The sequence below is a fragment of the Protobothrops mucrosquamatus genome, unplaced genomic scaffold (assembly GCF_001527695.2).
Source record: "Protobothrops mucrosquamatus isolate PMUCROS unplaced genomic scaffold, P.Mucros_1.0 scaffold4830, whole genome shotgun sequence".
Classification (NCBI taxonomy): domain Eukaryota; kingdom Metazoa; phylum Chordata; class Lepidosauria; order Squamata; family Viperidae; genus Protobothrops; species Protobothrops mucrosquamatus.
Window position 1 is genome coordinate 1 of NW_015390718.1, and position 20,442 is coordinate 20,442.

A 20,442-nucleotide genomic window follows, 5' to 3' on the forward strand; every position below is an offset into this window, starting at 1 on the left:
GGAAGGAAGGAAGGAAGGAAGGAAGGAAGGAAGGTCAGCATTAAAGCAAAGCAGCCAGTCAGTAGAATACGATCCTATCAAGAGAAAACAGCAACCAAGACCAGGTAGCAGAATCGCCACAGCAGATCAGATAAGATAAGATAAGATAATCTTTATTGTCATTTTTTTTACTGTGGACACAATGGCACACCTCAAAAATGAAATTTAGTTGCCCGCTCTCAGAGTGAAACACATTCATGACACACACCTAAACATACTATATACAACATATGTATAGACCCACACCCCTACATATGCATAACAAATAAATATTAAATACTGTCCCATGTGATAATTTACTTACTCCAGGGCTTCCTGTCTCTCTTTCCGTTTTTCTTCTTTTGCTCGTTGTTTTTCAGCTTTCTCCTTTTCGTCTTTCTCCTTTTTCTCTCTCCTTTCTTTGTCCTTCAGCTCCTTCTCTTCTTCTTTCTTCCTCTTCGCCTCCTCGCGGGCACGTTCTTTGGCAGCCTTGGCTTCCTTTTTCAGTTGCCTCTTCTCCTCCTGCTCAGCTTGCAGCTTCTGAAGTTTTTCTGTACGTTCTTGGTCCTTAAAAAAAACAAAACAACAACCCAGAAAAGTCTTTAAGGAGATATTCTTGACACTGTCATGTCCCCACAGTCAAGCAGTATGTGTTAACGGGTTACAGGTAGTCCTCAATTTACAACTATTTGTTTAGCAACCATTCAGTATTACAACTGCACTGAAAAATGTGACTTATCACCAGTCCTCGGACCTACAACCATGGTTACTTCATCGAAACCTGGGTACTTGGCAACCGGGATCCGTTTATAACAGTTGCAAGATCCTGGGGTCACGTGATCACCATTTGCGACCTTCCCAGCTGCCTTCCAATACGCAAAGTCAATGGAGGAAGCTGGATTGGCTTAAGAAACGTGCGATTCACTTAACAACCGTGGCAAGTCGTAAAATCGAGCATGACTCACTTAACGGCCTCACTCAGCAATGGAAATTCTGACCCCAAGTATGGGTCGTTAAGTCGAGGACTACCTGTATATTGTTCCCAAGCTCCTCCCCTCCACGTGATCAGGATGGTGAGCCCAACAGAGGGAAAGCATATGAAGAAGGATGCAAGTCAACTGGGGGAGGCCAGGCAGGCAGTCATAAATGCAGCCAGGCCCAAATTTTGTTACCATAACTGTGTGGGTGATGCAACGGACGGAACTTAGAGGAACAGACGTACGGTAATTCTCTTCGTTCAGTGCTGTATTAACTCTGGCCACTGAAAAAAAGGTCATGAAGTGGGGATAACCTGCATGTTCATAGATTGAATGAATAAAACTTTCCACATTATAGGTAACAGAATAACAGAGTTGGAAGGGGCCTTGGAGATATCTGTCCTGCTCAGGCAGGAAGCCCTATACCAGGGCTAGGCAACCTTGGCTCTTTTATGACTCGTGGACTTCAACTCCCAGAATTCCTGAGCCAGCATGGCTCAGCTTGGAAACCTCTCCATTTCTCCTCAGCGTGGCTGGCTCAGGAATTCTGGGAGTTGAAGTCCACGAGTCATAAAAGAGCCAAGGTTGCCTGCCCCTGATCTAGGTCTGTCTGTCTGTCTGTCTGTCTGTCTGTCTATCTGTCTGTCTGTCTGTCTCTCTCTCTATCCATCCATCCCTCCATCCATCCATCCATCATCTAGGTCAGGGGTTAGATAGATAGATAGATAGATAGATAGATAGATAGATAGATAGACAGACAGACAGACAGACAGACAGACAGACAGACAGACAGACAGACAGACAGACAGACAGATAGATAGATCTAGGTCAGGAGTAGGCAACCTTGGCTCTTTTATGACTCGTGGACTTCAACTCCCAGAATTCCTGAGCCAGCATGGCTCAGCTTGGAAACCTCTCCCTTTCCCCTCAGCGTGGCTGGCTCAGGAATTCTGGGAGTTGAAGTCCACCAGTCATAAAAGAGCCAAGGTTGGCTATCCCTGTGTCAACGCTGTTAATATACGACATTATTGCTTTGACAAGATATACAGAAGTGTCTGGTATTTTTAGAGTTAATTCAGATGACAGAGTGAAGTGAATCTTTGCCCTCCAGGCTAATTGGAAGATGTGACTTATGACTGCAAAATAAGGGAGGGGTTTAGAAAGAAAAGTTAGACGCAAGCAAGTTAAATTCAGATTCTGGCATAAACCTCCATGATGTGCCGTCAATTTGTAACACTGTTAATAAAGGCTTTAGGATAAACATGCCTGGAAGTTCTTTGAAGTGTTTCATTAGTCGGAACCATGACACCCTGGTTTAGGAGGTGCCTTGCTTTGATTGGCAATTACATCATCCAAACACGACAACAGCCAACCCCCAAACAGACTAAAACAGGTGATGTCCCAATATCCCTGGATACTGCCAAGTTCAAAAATAGCTGTTATCACAACAACATCTTTCAAGGTAGTATGCTAGCCATGAATACCTGGAAGATATGGGATGATGGAAAAGGCCTTTTAAGTCAGGCCACATTCCACCTGATTTAATATCGTCTTCCCCGGAATTTAGATCTTTTCTGGCCTAGCTGGAGAGGCTGGCATAAAAACTAGGTCTTTTTCTGCCTGCGGGTAGCTCCGCTGAGCTGTTCCGGTGGGCAAAATTTACAATTTATTAGGGATGCGCATGCCTGAAAAATGCTGTGGGAACAAGCACTTCAGACCTTAAAATAAACAGAACATATCTGTTACTGATTAAAGCAGATATTCCTCAGGCTTCTGGGCTTGAACAGCCACAGTGCTAAAGTCACTGGTGATGTGTCATCATCTCTTAGCAACCGGAGATAATTCTTCTGCAGGATGATGACTGGTAATTAAAGGAGCCCAAATTTTAACGGGCTTTCATGAAAGCTTTACAAAAAAAAAAAAAAAAAAACACCCCCTCAGGCTGCTTCGGTGATGGCCAAAGAGATAGGGTCATTAAAACCACTTAAGGCTGCCTTCCACCTCTGAACACTTTCACTTGTCAGCAAGGGAATTCAGCTAGTCCAGGGCTTTTCAACCAGTGGTATGGGCACCACCTGTGGTACATTGGCACCTGGCAGGTGGTACACAACCATCCTAGAAAAGTGGTAGCGGGGGAGGGGAATGAGCTGAACCGGTGGCAGCACCGCACAAGCCTGAGCGAGAGACGGCTGGAGCTGCAGGGCTGTCAGGGCTCAGCGGAAGCGCCAGGATCAGCACTTCTTTGGGACTGTCAGGGCTCAGTGGAAGCGCCAGGATCAGCACAAGGCTCCAGCTGGAGCTCGGCACTGATCCTGGTGCTTCTGCTGAGCCCTGAAGAAGCGCCGATCAGCTGGAGTGTTGCAGCCTCTCCAGGGTCTTGTGATTTACATTCAGATGCTTGGCAACTGATTCATATTTATGACGGTCACAGTGTCCCAGGGTCATGTGAAGTGACCAAAATCTGCTGCAACCACCCAGCAGACGGGGGGAATAAAAACCAAACACCCCCCACCCCACCCCCACTGCCAATCCTCAACAGAAATGCTCACAACAATGGAAACCTCAGACAGGAGGAAGAGCGCCACTGGGTGGGCAGGCAGGTGTCTTGCTCGGCTGTGGCTTGGGGGGCACTTTTTTCAGTCCCATTGTAACTTCAAACAGTCACTAAGCGAACTGTTGTAAGTCGAGGACTACCTGTACTTTATTTATTTTTATTTATTTATTTTATTAAATTTATATCCCGCCCTTCTCCTTGCGGACTCAGGGCGGCTTTTTTCCTTTTTTGGGGGGGGGGGGTCATCACGTTTTTGACCCCTTGCTAGGCGATTGGTGGTACTCGGATATTGCCCTATCCTAAAAGTGGTACAATGGGTGAAAAGGTTGAAAAGCCCTGAGCTAGTCAGTGGAATCATCTCACCCTCTGTAGCTTGAGTTTCTCCTTCTCCTCTGAACTTCGATGGACTTTTGGAGAAGCCTGAAATAGCAAGGATGGAGCAAGTTAGGCCATCGGCATTTCTTTTTAAGCAATCAAAACCGAGACTAGGATTTATACAGAGCACAAATCACAAGGGGATGTCTGGGGGTCTTGAAAAATCCTGCCCTTCTGCAAGCTGTAACTTATAGCATGATTTGACTAACCATAGTTAAGGGAATTCTGGTTTAGCATGAGTCAGACCAAAGAGTCACTTTTGGCATGTTATGGCGTAATGCAGTGATCTGACTTCCTCATCTGTTCTTTAAGGAAACAGGGGAAGCACAGAATCAGGTGAGGTTAGGCAGTGTTTCTCAACCTTGACAACTTTAAGGCATGTGGACTTCAACTCCCAGAATTCCACAGCCAGCAATGCTGGCTGTGGAATTCTGGGAGTTGAAGTCCACATGCCTTAAAGTTGTCAAGGTTGAGAAACACTGGGTTAGAGTCATCATTTTCTACCTATTTTCAGAAATCATGATGCAAAAAGCTGGATTTTAGGTAAGATGATTAGAAAAGCAACTTTGACACATGAAGTCTGCAATGAATAATAATAATAATAATAATAATAATAATAATTATTATTATTATTATTATTATTATTATTATTATTATAAAGTTGGAAGGTACCTTGGAAGTCATCTAGTCCAACCCCCCGCTCAGGCAAGACACCCTATACCAATGATGGCGAACCTTTTAGAGACTGAGTGCCCAAACTGCAACCCAAAACCCACTTATGTATCATCGGGTGCTGGGTGGGCGTGGCCCATTGGGTGGCCGTGGCGGCAGACTGGGTGGGACTAAAAAGTTCAATCAATCAATTCTAACTTTGAGAGATCTTTTTTTTTCCCCGCAAAAAGTTAAAATTGATTGATTGAACCTTTTTTTTTTTTTTTGCACACGGCAGCGGAGGCCTAAAGCAAAAAGGTTTTATAAAACCCAGCTGAAGGCCTAGGACTGGGGCGACGGCGCGCGTGTCCACAGAGAGGGCTCTGAGTGCCGCCTTTGGCATGCGTGCCATAGATTCGCCACCACTGCCCTATACCATTTCAGACAAATGGCTGTCTAGTCTCTTCTTAAAAACTTCCAGTGTTCCAGCATTCACTGCTTCTGGAGGCAGGTTGTTCCACTGGTTAATTGTTCTGTCAGGAAGTTTCTCCTTAGTTCTAGGTTGCTTTTCTCTTTGATTAGTTTCCATCCTTGCTTCTTGTCCTGCCTTCAGGTGCCTTGGAGAATAGCTTGACTCCCTCTTCTTTGGGGCAGCCCCTGAGATACTGGAAGACTGCTATCATGTCCCCCCTCGTCCTTCTCTTCATTAAACTAGACATTCCCAATTCCAGCAACCGTTCCTTGTATCTTTTAGCCTCCAGTCCCCTAATCATTTTTCCAGCCCTACAACATGGATAAGAAAACCTAAAAGTGATCAGAGATGGGCTACATCTCCCACAATTCTTATTTAGCAGCTACTTATGACCACAACGGAGCCTGGAATTTTGATTGCAAGTCATTGGGGTCATAAGTCGAGGTACCAAGTGACTAGATTCAAACTTACAATCATTTTTGTAACAACCATCAGCTGAGTCAACATGCTATAAAGTGAATGCAAAAATCTATATAAATAGATACAAGTTCCATTTTATCATTATGGCAAATAGGCAAACTAAACACACTTATTTGAACTGGGTTTAAAATTGAACATTTGGGAAGGTAATGCATAGAGATTATGTTCTGTAATGTTTCAGGGTTGCTATTCTGGCTATCTTTTCAAATGAAAAAATAACTCCACCTCCCAATTCTAGTTGGTTGGAATGAGAAAACATACCCTTTAACTTTAAACCTTTTAACTTTAACTTTAAACCTTGCCAGTAAAAGAGGTTTATTTCGGATTGCAGCAAAGAACTAACCTAACACAACTTGATCTGAATTTATACTCAGGCAAGAATCTTCTCCAGTTCTTTCCATGAAGGTTGTTAATTCCAGCCCTGGACCCAGGAGTTGTTGAAGAACAACAACAAAAAAAAGGCAGTAAACCAACTTAGGATTGCCACAAGTGCAAATCGTACTGGCGCCTCCAAGACTTACCCATTCTTATTTGAAATCAAGAAAACAAGACTTGCCAGTTAACTAAGTTTTGGCCAACAGAACAATTCAGCTCTTTGTTTGAAACTAAAGAATGGCAACAAACAAATCCCAAAGGCTGGTGAATAAACTATTTCCCAGAAACAATACAAGACACTTTTAAGTATAAGCTGGAGAGCTTCATAATATAATAGGTATCTTTGAACAAAACCCACGCACGTACACAATGGGCAAGGCGCCACATTACACAGGCAACTCAGAGACACAATAACAAAACAGAGCAGCTTTTTAAAACACAGACACACACACATACTGCAATACAGAACCCCTTTGGAGAAGTTGACATGCAACATACCAATTTATGCAATACAGTAAGTCAACAGTGTGTGAACCTTGGCTCATATTCAGTGGATCCAGCTGCCTATCTGCTTATGTGGGATTAGGTTAGGGATGTAATTTTCAAGCCTTTGAGTATTTCTGCTATAAAGGGGAAGGTTTTAAGGAGCAGAAAGTGTGGTTTTAGCGTAGCAGAACAGAGCCATAGGTGTCTATTAGGTAACAGTGGATGCCTTCTCTGTAAATTTCATTTCCCATTGTACAGAGAGAATAATAATAATAATAATAATAATAATAATAATAATAATAATAATAATAATAATAATAATAATAATAATAATAAAGTTGGAAGGGACCTTGGGGGTCATCAAGTCCAACCCCCTGCTCAGGCAGGTAACCCTATACCATTTCGGACAAATGGCTGTCCAGTTTCTTTTTAAAAACTTCCAGTGTTGGAGCATTCACAGCTTCTGGAGGCAGGTTGTTCCACTGGAGTGTGTGCTTTTCTTGATGCCCATAGCCCAGTGGTGGCAGGGGGGTGGAGCAGGGGCCGGGGCCAGTTTTGGGGCACTCGGTCTCTAAAAGGTTCGCCATCACTGCCATAGCCCTTGACTTGCCACCGCCCGTTTAGTGACCGTTCAAATCATAACAGCAGTGAAAAAAGGGACAGGGCCATTTTTCCTATTTACCACTGTTGCAGCATCTCCGCGGTCATCCGATTATTTTTCGGATGATTGGCAACTGGCCTATGTTTTGTGATCACCATTTGTAACCTTCCCAGCTGGCTTCCGACAAGCAATGGGGGGGGGGGAACCAGACTTGCTTAATGAGCACACGATTCAATTAACAACGGCAGTGATTCACTTAACTGTCGCAAAAAGAAGGTTGTAAAACGAGGCACAACTCGCTAAAGAACTGCCTTGCTTAGCAACAGGAATTTTGGGCTGAATTGTGGTTGTAAACTCTGGGAAGTCAGCCCCCCCCCCGAGAAATAAATATTTTTGGAAATATTTAAAAAACAGAATATATTTCCCTAAAGGATTTAAAGGCAGAAACCAACACACACAGACACACCCCAGGTCTCTCTGTCCCAAGCAGAAACAAGCTCTGTAGAAATGCCGATGTAATAATCCATTCAGGAAGGTTGGAGCCTTCCAGCTAGAAGCTTAGGAAGACAAAGACACCTAAAATCTACACGCCCCACCCAAACTCTAAGACAGGACATCATAGGATTAACCCACAGATGCCAAAGGGGGGCACACTCAGACTCAGGTCAAAGTTCATGCCACAGGAACAACTCCAAACAAAAGGCTCCAGAGGGTATAAAAACCCACTCCCTACATGTGCTCGCTCTCTTTTCTTCCAGAGCTATCTTTCTGTCTGGCTCTCCTCTTCAATAAACTGCAACCTTCTTTCTAAAGCAGTCGCCATGTTGTTTATTCCCGGCTTGGACTGAACCCTGATGAAGACTTTTCCAAGGACTACTTGTATAGAGGGTATGTCTGTTGACTTAGAACTACATTCTCTATAGAACAGTGGTGGTGAACCTATGGCACGCGTGCCAGAGGCGGCACGCAGAGCCCTCTCTGTGGGCACACGCGCCATGCCCCGGAGATGGCAACCGTCCAACTTCAACCAGCCGCCCACTAACTCGTCAAGGTCCCACGTGGACAGATGCATCCCAGCATGGCTGATTTCCCTCCCCCCCCGGTCCCATTCCTCCTGGCCTCGCATGCTCTCCTTTTACCAGGCACGACCCACCGCATGGCCTCCTCAGCTATTGGCTGGCCATCCAGCTCAGAGGCGGCTTCTCTGAACTGCTGGCGGCGGGCTGCAGAGTCCCAGAGTGCACCAGTCGAGGGGTCGGTAGGTTGTGGCTGCTAACGGACACTGTCGGCCCCCATGCGCTCACTGGCCTCTATGTGCAGGGGCCAATGGTTTCAGGCAGCAGCCGCCCTGGCCCCTGCCTCGCGACAATGGCATCCCTGCCCTGCCTCGCCTCGCCTCACCCCACAGGACAAGCCCTCTGCCCACCATCCCACCTGCCAGAGACCCTCGGGATCTCCCCCAACCCTGCCCAGCCCCCACAGGCGTTCCTCCCCACGAGCAACATTGAGGTGACCACGACCACCTTGGCCACACCCATCCAGTCTGCCATGACCACCACAGCCACGCCCACCCAATGGGCCATGCCCACCCGGCACCCGGCGATAAACAAGTGGATTTTGGGTTGCAGTTTGGGCACTCGGTCTCTAAAAGGTTCGCCATCACTGCTATAGACCTTTCTAAAGAAAACAAGCCCTAAAACCCAAACCTATCAAGCTGGATTATAGCATACAATCCTCTTACTCTTCACCTAGTCGATTATTTTTGGCTGGGAGCTCAGACATTCCTACAAAGGAATGTCCGAATTGTTTCCTGAAATAATTTTTTTTAAAAAAACCCAGTCACATTATGCCACTAGAAAGTTATCTATAGATAGCATTTAATGGCCGTAATCTTTGGGATTGAAAAGGACATTCCACACCACAACCTGCTCACTTGGGGCTGTTTCCTTCCCTGTCCTGCCCACGTGGTATCCGTTCTTGTGGAACAGCTAGTTCTATGGAAACTTCCCCCGGGGTTTTACTCCAGGGAAACGGAAGATTTTGAGGCTTTGTTCTCAACAGGGCACGCTGGCTGTGTTAATTTTTCTTTTATGGACACACTAATGCAGGGGTGTCAAACTCAATTTCATTGAGGGCCGCATCAGCATTGCGGTTGCCCTGGGGGGGGGGGTTGGTGGGTGTGGCCAGGGTGGGTGCGGCCTACTGGGTGGGCGTGGATGGAGTGGGTGTGGCCTACTGGGTGGGCAAGGCCAGCTCTACATCGTTCGCGTCAAGGGTGCCTGTGGGGGCCTGGGCAGGAGTGGGACAGATCTGAGGGTCTCTGGCAGAAGAGGGGGGACCGGGGCAAGCGCCAAGGCATGGTCCATTTCTTCATTCCTCACAAAGGGTGACCCCTCCCCAGCATGCACCCAGGGGACGGGGCCAACGCGGCAGGGGCTGGTTCCTCGCTGTTTCTAGACGGCCTTGTGGAGCTAAGACTGAATGCGTTTCAGCATAGATGGCCACCACAAAATTGTACATTGGCTCCCGGCCGGCCTGGGCCAGGGCCAAGGCAGCGGGGGCCGTTCCCTCACTGATTCCAGGATGGCTTCACGGGCCACATGAAACCACTTCGCGGGCCGCATCCAGCCCCCGGGCCTTGTGTTTGACATGTCTGCACTAATGCTATATCTGCAGTCAATTTAGTTTAGTAGTTAAAACAACAGGCTGGAAATTAGAAGATCATGAGTTCTAGTCCTGATTTGGGCAGGAAGCCAGGTGGGTGATCTTGCACCAGTCACTCTCAACCCTAAGAAGGAGGCACTTCTGAATTTTTTTTTTTTTAAAAAAAGGGCAGAGACCTATCCAGGCAGAGTCAACACTGACTGGAAGGCGAGTGCCCACGCAAACACTTTGTTAATACAGCACACTCCTCCACTGCAGATTTTCAAGATGTCACTCAAACCGTATGCCTTCTTGCGCCATAAAATCCATTCTCACTCTCCAGATCAAATCCAATCATTGGGACAGGTTGAGGCCAGCTCAGAAACTCTGAGCCATTTTAGTTGCTGGGAGTCAGGCAGCGTATAAATTTAATAAATTATTATTCTACAGAGGGGCTCGGATTTGATTGTTTTCTAATCCTATGTGTTCCTGTGAAAACATTTCCATTCTGTGTAATTTTCCCCCACAGAAATATCCACAAAATGTTGTTAATTTTTAAAAGTGCACGGTCTTGTAGAACGGTGCAACCCTTTCTTTCTCTTTCTTTCTTTCTTTTTATTAAACTTTTTATTTATTTTCTAATGTTACAATTATATCTTTGAAAAACAAGGTGGCCGCTGAGTTACAATGATTCAATTACATACAGATATTATTAATACAAGTCTCTGATAAATATGCATCAATATGATAAATCTTCAGAGTCAGTTAAACCTACAATTGGTGAGAGTCAGGAAAAGATAACATAAATGGAAGTAAGGATATGGGCAAAAATAGCTGGGTCTGAGAAAGGAAGAAGAGAAGCCATAATATATATATATAATTGTAAAAGGAAACGGCTAGCCAGGAAAAGACAGGTTGGAGAATAGGAAAATAAGCTGAATAAGATAAGAGGAAAGGCACACTAAATTGAAAAGCAGGAAAAGAACTTATTGTTTAAAATGGGGACATAAATATCTATTGAGTTTAAAATAATTTAAATGTCTATTTTTTTCTTATTCTTATTGTATATGTGAATATGATTTAATATGTCATCAGGAAATGTGTATAGGCGGACGGAAAGAGTGTAACCTCATAGTACCTCAGCCAATCGGGAAAGAGGAGGGATGTGGCGGCCGGTGATAAGGATGAATAAAAGAAGGAGATATTTTGGGTTAAAACTTTGGAGAGAACCAAACTTTGATAGCTTCTCTCCCCGCTTATTGCAATAAACGAAACAAAAGGCCTTCACTGTGTCTTGGCTGGTTATTGGTCAGGCGAGCTTGCCTCTGGTCAGGAAGGAAAGTAGCCAGGAGCACATAACATCTCCAACTATTCAGCCAATATTTCCTCTTTTTTTCCCTTAATATGGACTGTACTGCAACCCTTTCATAAACGATTATCGCACTTAGCAAGAAGCCGAAATCAATTTCCAAGTTAAAAAAAAAAAAGCATCATCGTATCCCATAGTATCTTAGCAGGCTTCTGAACTTCATGCAACAGGTTTTTTTTAAGAAGAGAAAGAAAACTTACCAGATTTTGCTACAACGATGGAAATGGAAAAGATATTTTATTTTGCAGGGCTTCAAAACAAACTTGGAAGATAAGAAGATCTAACAAAATGGATTATACAGCAGCCAGTAGAATCATTAGTTTGGGAAACAAAAAAACGCACACCCTACTTAACTTGTCTTTCCAATTCCCAACAACATTTACAAAAATACAGGAAAAATCCCCTGGCAAGCTGAACACACTGACTTGGAAAGCTACTTGGCAAAAGAAGAAGGCTAGAGTTAGATTCAAGAGATTTAATGCGACTTACCAGATGGAGTATACTATATGATTAAGCACTTGTTTGAATATGGTTAAAAGAATAGATAAATTATGGCTATAAAGGAGCCCTACAGTAAGAGGGATAAGATATACAAGTAGTACAGTATTTTTTAACCAGTGGAACAACTTGCCTCTAGAGGTGGTGAATGCTCCAACACTGGAAGTTTTTAAGAAGAGACTGGGCAGCCATTTGTCTGAAATGGTATAGGGTTTCCTGCCTGAGCAGGGGGTTGGACTAGATGACCTCCAAGGTCCCTTCCAACTTTATTATTATTATTATTATTATTATTATTATTATTATTATTATTATTACTGTTATATGAAATGTAAAAATATTGGGATGGTGGAAGTGAATGAAAAGTTTGGATATTTAAAGGTAATTAACTGTGAGAAAATTATGACTGATAAGAATAATCTGAATAGAGGGGAAAGTAAACTTAAATAAGAATCTTGAAAACAGGCTATATAGTGACTTAATGGTGATTTTTTTCAAATACAATTGAAACATAAGCCGATCAGAAAAGATATTATATGCTGATGCTACTGTTACTTGTGCAAACACAAGAAAAATGTTTATATCCAGCTTTGTATGTATTGAAAGTAATAATAATAATAATAATAATAATAATAATAATAATAATAATAATAATAAAGTTGGAAGGGACCTTGGAGGTCATCTAGTCCAACCCCCTGCTCAGGCAGGAAACCCTACAACATTCCAGACAAATGGCTGTCCAGTCTCTTCTTAAAAACTTCCAGTGTTGGAGCATTCACCGCCTCTGGAGGCAGGTTGTTCCACTGGTTAATTGTTCTTACTGTCAGGAAGTTTCTCCTTAGTTCCAGGTTGCTTCTCTCCTTGGTTAGTTTCCATCCGTTGCTTCTTGTCGTGCCTTCAGGCGCCTTGGAGAATAGCTTGACTCCCTCTTCTTTGGGGCAGCCCCTGAGATATTGGAAGACTGCTATCATGTCCCCCCTCGTCCTTCTCTTCATTAAGAACTATATTTAATGTTGACAAAAGGTGACTACTACTGGAAGAAGATCAAGGAAATATATCATTAATTAATATATTGATTATAGAATTATAGATATTAATTAGACAGCATACTAAAAAGCAGAGACATCACCCTGCCAACAAAAGTGCGTCTAGTCAAGGCCATGGTTTTCCCAGTTGCAATGTATGGATGTGAAAGTTGGACCATAAGAAAGGCTGAGCGCCAAAGAATGGAGGCCTTTGAACTCTGGTGCTGGAGAAGACTCCTGCGAGTCCCCTGGACTGCAAGGCGATCCAACCGGTCAGTCCTAGAGATCAACCCCGACTGCTCTTTAGAAGGCCAGATCCTGAAGTTGAAACTCAAGTGCTTTGGCCACCTAATGGGAAGGAAGGACTCACTGGAGAAGAGCCTGATGCTGGGAAAGACGGAGGGCAAGAGAAGAAGGGGATGACAGAGAAGGAGGTGGCTGGATGGAGTCACTGAAGCAGTGGGCGTGAGCTTAAATGGACTCCAGAAGATGGCAGAGGACAGGAAGGCCTGGAGAAACGTTGTCCATGGGGTCACAAGGGGTCGGACACAACTTCGCAACTAACAAGAAATTAATTATTGATTGTTTAAATATATGAACTCAGACAACACGCTGTTTACTAAGCACTAAAGATTGTTATTATAAAAAAAATCAATAAAATATATTTTTTTTTAAAAAAAGTCGCAAAACGGGATCACGTGACCCTCAGGACGCTGCAACCATCACAAATATGAGCCTGTTGCCAAGTATCTAAATTTTGATCACGTGACTGGCGCCGCAATGCTTGTGTGAAAAACCGTCACAAGTCACTTTTTTCAGCGCTGTTGTAACTTCAAACAGTGACTAAAGCAAGGCTTTTCAACCAGTGGTACGGGTACTACCTGTGGTACATTGGCACCTGGCAGGTGGTACGCGACCATCCTAGAAAAGTGGTAGCGGGGGAGGGGAATGAGCTGAACCGGTGGCAGCACCGCACAAGCCTGAGCGAGAGACGGCTGGAGCTGCAGGGCTGTCAGGGCTCAGCGGAAGCACCAGGATCAGCGCCAGACTCCAGCTGGAGCTCAGCGCTGATCCTGGTGATTCTGCTGAGCCCAGAAGAAGCGCCGATCAGCTGGAACGTTGCAGCATTTCCAGGGTCTTGTGATTTACATTCAGATGCTTGGCAACTGATTCATATTTATGACGGTCACGGTGCCCCAGGGTCATGTGAAGTGACCAAAATCTGCTGCAACCACCCAGCAGACGGGAGGAAATAAAAACCAAACAACCCCACCCCACCCCCGCTGCCAATCCTCAACAGAAATGCTCACAACAATGAAAACCTCGGACAGGAGGAAGAGCGTCGCCGGGTGGGCAGGCAGGTGTCTTGCTCGGCTGTGGCTTGGGGGGGGGGCGCTTTTTTCAGTGCCATTGTAACTTCGAACAATCACTAAGCGAACTGTTGTAAGTCGAGGACTACCTGTACTTTATCACTTTTTTCCTTTTTATTTTTGGTCATCAAGTTTTTGACACCTTGCTAAGCGACTGGTGATACTCGGATGTTGCCATATCCTAAAAGTGGTACAATGGGTGAAAAGGTTGAAAAGCCCTGGAGTAAAGGACCACCTGATATATTTACCCGGATGTGGCTTTCCTGAAGCGGATACCAACCTTCCAAATCGGCGTTGAAGCAGCTATCGGAGTGACGTCGTGCTCCTTGGTCGCCTCAGGAGAGCTGGTGAGGGAGAGAGAACTTGAGGAAGAATTTGTAGATGGCGTGTCCTCCTCTTCCGGACAAGACTCCATGGTTTCGTTTTCAGACGTCACGCTCCTTTCCAAAGCTGCAGCTTGAGGAGATCTGGTGGCCAAGATGTCCTCCAGAACCACGACCGGCATTTTCCGTTCAAATATGACATTCGGAGGTTTGTCCTCCTTGCAAACACTGGTTTCGTTCCCAGCGGACCCCGTACTTGGAAGTTCCTTATCTGTTACGTCTAAGCCAGTTTCTAAACAAGGATCTCCCTGGGTGTCACAAGAGGAATTTGGGGAACCAGCCTGGCCTCCTTTCTCCTTCGGGGTTTCCCCCAAAGATGCTACTCTGACGTTGGGCTTGGTGCCACCCGTGTTATCATTCGGCCTGTGAGGAGGGTCGTCCGTCAGGTCTATGAAGAGCCGAGACGGACTCGCCTCCTTTCTTTTACTTTTCTGCACAAAGTTATCCAGAGGGCCCTTGCCGTTAACCAGTTTTGCAACGTGGGATTCCGATTCTTCCTCACAACTGTTTTCCACATTGTCCGACAATGGGTGCGGTGAGGCGGGGTGGGGTGTGTTTTGATTGAGGACGTGCGGCACGCTCCTGGCTTTCTTCACTTCGGGGTCTGCATCGTGCTTCTCCTTTGGTATGGGGTTCAAGCGCTTGAAGGGCAGCCGAGCTGGAATAATAAAACCAACAAAATGAATATTATCGTTATTTATATTTGTATGGCTGCCCTTCTTATCTAAGCAGATAAAAGCAGCAATCCGATAAAACAAACCGATATGCAAACATATCAAATGATCAACAATCATTTTAAACTGATAAGATCACGCGAAGTGTTAATACCACTTTACAAGGCCTTGGTAAGGCCACACTTGGAATACGGCGTCCAGTTTTGGTCACCGCGATGTAAAAAAGATGTTGAGACTTTGGAAAGAGTGCAGAGAAGAGCAACAAAGATGATCAGGGGACTGGAGGCTAAAGCATATAAGGAACGGCTGCTGGAATTGGGTATGTCTAGTTTAACGAAGAGAAGGACGAGGGGGGACATGATAGCAGCGTTCCAGTATCTCAGGGGCTGCCCCAAAGAAGAGGGAGTCAAGCTATTCTCCAAGGCGCCTGAAGGCAGGACAAGAAGCAACGGATGGAAACTAATCAAGGAGAGAAGCAACCTGGAACTAAGGAGAAACTTCCTGACAGTGAGAACAATTAACCAGTGGAACAACCTGCCTCCAAAAGCGGTGAATGCTCCAACATTGAAAGTTTTTAAGAGACTGGACAGCCATTTGTCTGGAATGGTATAGGGTTACCTGCCTGAGCAGGGGGTTGCACTTGATGACCTCCAAGGTCCCTTCCAACTTTATTATTATTATTAATAATAATAATTGCGATCAGCAGCAGCAGCAGCATTTTATCAGCTCAATCCATGGGGTGGTTTGCAATGATTTCTATTTCCTACCTCAAATTATGTGTGTGTTAACATGCAGGTCCATTACCTTTATAAAAATGGAAAATTAAACCACCAGCATCACACTATTTCCTATGTGGGTTAGTGTGCTTTGCATACATTAGAGAACTTGATTTCTTGGGCATGAAAGCTGACTTTGAGCCAGTCTTTCTCTCTCTCAGCCCAACTCACCTCAAAGGGTTGTTGTTCTCGGGGAAATAAAGTATTAGGTATGTTCATGAGCTGTGGTGATGCAGTGGTTAGAATGCAGCATTGCAGGCTAACTCTGCTCACTGCCAGGAGTTCGATCCTCACGGGCTTAAGGTTGATTCAGCCTTCCATCCTCCCAAGGTCAGTAAAATGAGGACCCAGATTGCTGGGGCCAATATGTTGACTCTGTAAAGCACTGGGAAGCTGGGTATAAGTCCAAGTGCTGTTGCTATATATTGCCACCTTGAGTTACACAAAAAGACTGGATAAAAAAAGTAACGATGTTAATAATTCTTACTTCGAAATATATATCTTTCTGGCACAGGACAGTCCCTTGACATCTGATCAAGAAAGGAATCTTGTAGTGGAAAAAGAATGCTTACTAAAAGCTACAAGCTCCTCTTAAAAAGGAAAATGCCACACTGGGGATCCTGAATGGAAGCTGTCGACATTTATCACCCTTGTACAAATGCTTGACAAAAAAGACTACTGTGGAAATAAGGCAACTAAATGGTGTCAGACAGATTCACAACCTTGGACTATCACCAATGTCGTCAAAAGCTTTAGAGGATTATCACACAAGCTAAAGATCAGCAACAGAAAGCCTGCAGATATTACACGTACGTCCTTTTCAGCTGACATCCAAACTTCGTGCAAGGTTTCAAATTAAACATTTTATTTTTCGAGACCGTAAATTAGCATGGTTGTTGCCAAACCCCTGGAGATCTTTGTGTTCCCACCTAGACAAATAATATTTTGGTTGCTTGACACCCATATCCGGGGCTACTTAAATTGCCAGGCTCTTGGGGAACTGATTCTTTTCCAAGCAGAATTCTCACAGGGTTCTCATTAACCAGATTTATGGAGAAAACATGGGACTGCAAGAATTCTAGCAACAGAACTGTCTCCCATTTAAAACAATATAGTTTCATGTGTATTATGGCAGTGTGTGCGTATGTGTGTGTAGTTAAATGTGGTCTGGAGTCCCAGAGGGCAACAAAGCTTGGAAAGTCTGTTAGGAAGAGGGCAAAGACGGACCCTCCCTAACAGTTCACAGATGTATTTATAATTGTGCAGACAGTTGTGTTAGTCTGGCAAGGTTCTGTCGGTAGGCGAACAAAACTACTCAGTAGTAATCCCATCTTGGTTTGTGGGGTCTGACAAAAGTTTCTGATTTCTTTCTACCTGCAATCCATCAGGGAGATAGATTTCTTCACTAACAACAGAGAAGCTTGCAGTAGCTGTTAAGATTACAGTCCCCCAGATTCTTTGTCAGCCTGGCAACCAATATTTATGGATGTATTCTCACAGCCCATCAGTGGACCCTGGACCACAGACTACAGATAACTAAATCTGAATATGAGAAACATCTCTGACAAAAATTTATAGTATAAGGCTGAGGGGCGCGCGGTTCAAATGTGGGCAACCTTTTTTCTCTTAAAATATTAGAAACTAGAGTCATTCAAAGTAATTAAACAAAGAGTCTGAACAGGTACTTTTTTTAAAAAAAAAATAAGGAATATTAAACCATGGTTTAAACTATCAAATGGAGCAATGGCAATTGGATAACTCTGAAGGGGGATGAGACAAATTCACAGAAAACAAAGAGGTTGAAGGCTGTTAAGGATGACAGATGCATATTATCATTAAAGCTTCGTAGTAGGAGTAACTAGGGAACACAAGTGGGTGCGTATCACACTGGGCTTCCCACAGCATCTGCCTGAACAATGCGGGAAGATGCTGGATGAGAAAGGCTTTTGGTCTGAAACACAGAAAACTGGAGACAAAGGAAGTCCTTTTTGAGAGCGCATGTATCTTTCAAATCCCCAGAGCCTTTTAGAACATAATTTAAATTTAAACTAAGCCTAGATTCTATTTACTGTAGCTTCTCATTCTGGAATAATTATTTGATTCTGTCTTGAGTTAGGAGGAAATATTATTGAAAGTTTAAATTGTATTTTGGCTTTTGGCTTTGTAAGCCACCCAGAAATCTATTAATAGCCATGCAAATATATCCAAATGTTATTGACAATTAAATTTATTACTGTAAGACACAGAGAATGCTGTTAATTTAGCTCCAAAAGGGAATTTTGACAAATTCAAAAACATAAAACTATCAATACCAGCCAAGAGCTTGGTAGTTTTGTATCCACAATAATTTCTCCAGTACCAGAGGCAAATAACATAGCTGAATTCAGACATAACATTAAGCAATGTAATTGCTTCCTTTTGACTGTTATATGAACCAGGACACAGGCATTATTAAACCACGATTTAATACTGCTTAGTGACAGGAATGAACCCAACCTACTCTAGTTATTCCACATACTTATATAAATTACGACATAATGTAATGTTTGACCTGTCAATAGGAGTCCTTAGATTCTTAGATACAGTGAGCTATAATCACTGTAAGCAACTACAGATAGTCCTTGACTTACAATCATTTTGTTTAGTGACCAAAGTTATAACGGCACTAATTTATGACCATTTTTCAGAGTTACAACCATTGCAGCATCTCCATGGTCACATGATTAAAATTTACACACTGGGAAACTGGCATGTATTTATGGCAGTTGCAGTGTCCTGGGACTATATGATCCCCATTGGCAAACTTCTGACAAGAAAAGTCAACGAGGAAGCCAGATTCACAATAACTGTGGCAAGAAAGATCACAAAATGGGGCAAAATTCATTTAACTGTCTCACTTAGCAACAGAAATGTTGGGTTCAATTTTGATTGTAAGTTGAGGACTACCTGTAGGCAGGTTTAAAGGTAGGCCTAGGCTCCTGACTGCAGATGCACTAATGGGGACTCTTCTCAAGTCACTGACTAGATCAGTGCTGTTCAGGACTGCAGTTCAACAAAACCAAAATGAATTAATATTTGCCACAGCATTCAATGAAGTGAATAGCATAAAAGAACCACCATTCCCTCTGAGTCTCTTTTCATTCTATTTTCTGCAACTCCGTGAAAGGATAAAGGTATGAAACAAAGAACTGAATGCAAATAGCATTACAAATCCAAGTAATAAGAAAAAGATAAAAAAGTTGAAGAACCAGATTACATATTTGAAGAGAAAAGAAGTTACCTTGGATTAGCTTCCGGGCTGGAACTCCAGTTTTATTTCGACACTCCATAGTTGCCTAGCAAAGGCAGATAATCATTAAATTTCTGCAGATATTCAGAACAAATGTAATATTGTTCACCTCAGATTAATACTGGCCTTCACCCAATCCTTCTTGTGATCACTCAGCTCTAGCCACCCCATGCCAAATCCCCCTTATCATTAAACTACACACACAAACACACACATACACACACTATTAAGAGTTTCTGTTTCTGAGTCACCTAACATATCAAGTACTGTACGTACCTTGGTTGGATTTAGTTGAAGCCAGCCACTGAAATTTCCAAGCCATGATTGAAAGCACTGAAGGAACCCCCGGGGTGCAGCATTTCAATAAGGGAAGCCCCCCCCCCCCCAGCATCTGATTTGGCTACCATTCCCCTCCCTGGGCCAATCGCCGCTTCTTTTGCTCAGTTCCCCCAACACTGTGACTTCTCCCCTGATATGCAAGTGGGGGATCCCCCAATACTTTTAACCTGTCCCGGGATTTAAGCCCTGCTCAGGGTTCACATAATGCCTCGAACCCCAGTCTCGAGCCTCCAGGTGAAGCCCCCCCAAAGCTGATGAAGTCTCTGATATAAGGCCCTTCTGCCCTCTTGCGGCCCCTGCCTGCCTCAGTTTGCCCTCAGAGACCCCGACTTCCTGCTTCCCCTCAGAGGTCCCTGCCCCTCCTCCTTCCTGTCTCAGTTACCCCTCAGAGACCCTCCTGCTTGCCTCAGTTTTGCTTCACGAGTCTTTCCCTCCCTGCCTCAGTTTCCCTTTACAGAACCCCCCTCTCCCTACCACCTCAGAGACCCCTCCCCTCCCTCCGTTTCCCCTGAAAGAACCCTCCCCTCCCTGCCTTAGTTCCCCCTTAGACTCCTCCCCTCCCTGCCTCAGTTTCCCTTTAGAGACCCCTCCCCTCTCCCTACCACCTCAGTTCCCCCTTAGACTCCTCCCCTCCCTGCCTCAGTTTCCCTTTAGAGACCCCTCCCTTCTCCCTATCGTCTCAGTTCCCCCTCAGAGGCCCCTCCCTCCTGCCTCAGTTTCCCTTTAGAGACCCCTCCCTATCATCTCAGTTCCCCCTCAAAGGCCCCTCCCTCCTGCCTCAGTTTCCCTTTAGCGATCCCCTTCCCTTCTCCCTCCCTCTTGTCTCAGTTCCCTGAGACCCATCCTTTTTCTCCTGCCTGTTTCCCCTCAGAGCCCTCCCCTCCCTGCCTCAGTTTCCCCCAGAGAGACCCCTCCCTCTTGCCTGTTTTCCTTTAGAGGCCCCCCTCCCCACCTCAGATTCCCTTTAGAGATCCCCTCCCCTCCCTGCCTCAGTTTCCCGCAGAGACCCCTCCCTCCTGCCTTTCCCTTTAGAGACCCCCTTCCCTCCCTGCCTCAGTTTCCCTTTAGAGACCCCTCCCCTCCCTGCCTC

The 20,442-nt window shown here is 44.6% G+C and overlaps 1 protein-coding gene across 1 annotated transcript; it reads right to left on the bottom strand.

Annotated features, from left to right (window-relative positions):
• Positions 1–343: 343 nt before the first annotated feature.
• Positions 344–19,054, bottom strand: LOC107299366 (chromatin assembly factor 1 subunit A; the record flags this gene model as incomplete). Its single annotated transcript, XM_015828731.1, has 4 exons — positions 19,005–19,054; positions 14,172–14,932; positions 3,913–3,969; positions 344–585 (listed from the first exon to the last, which is right to left on the bottom strand). Coding segments are annotated over exons 1-4 (1,109 nt in total), but the record flags the coding sequence as incomplete, so codon positions are not given.
• Between the last annotated feature and the right edge of the window lie 1,388 nt (positions 19,055–20,442).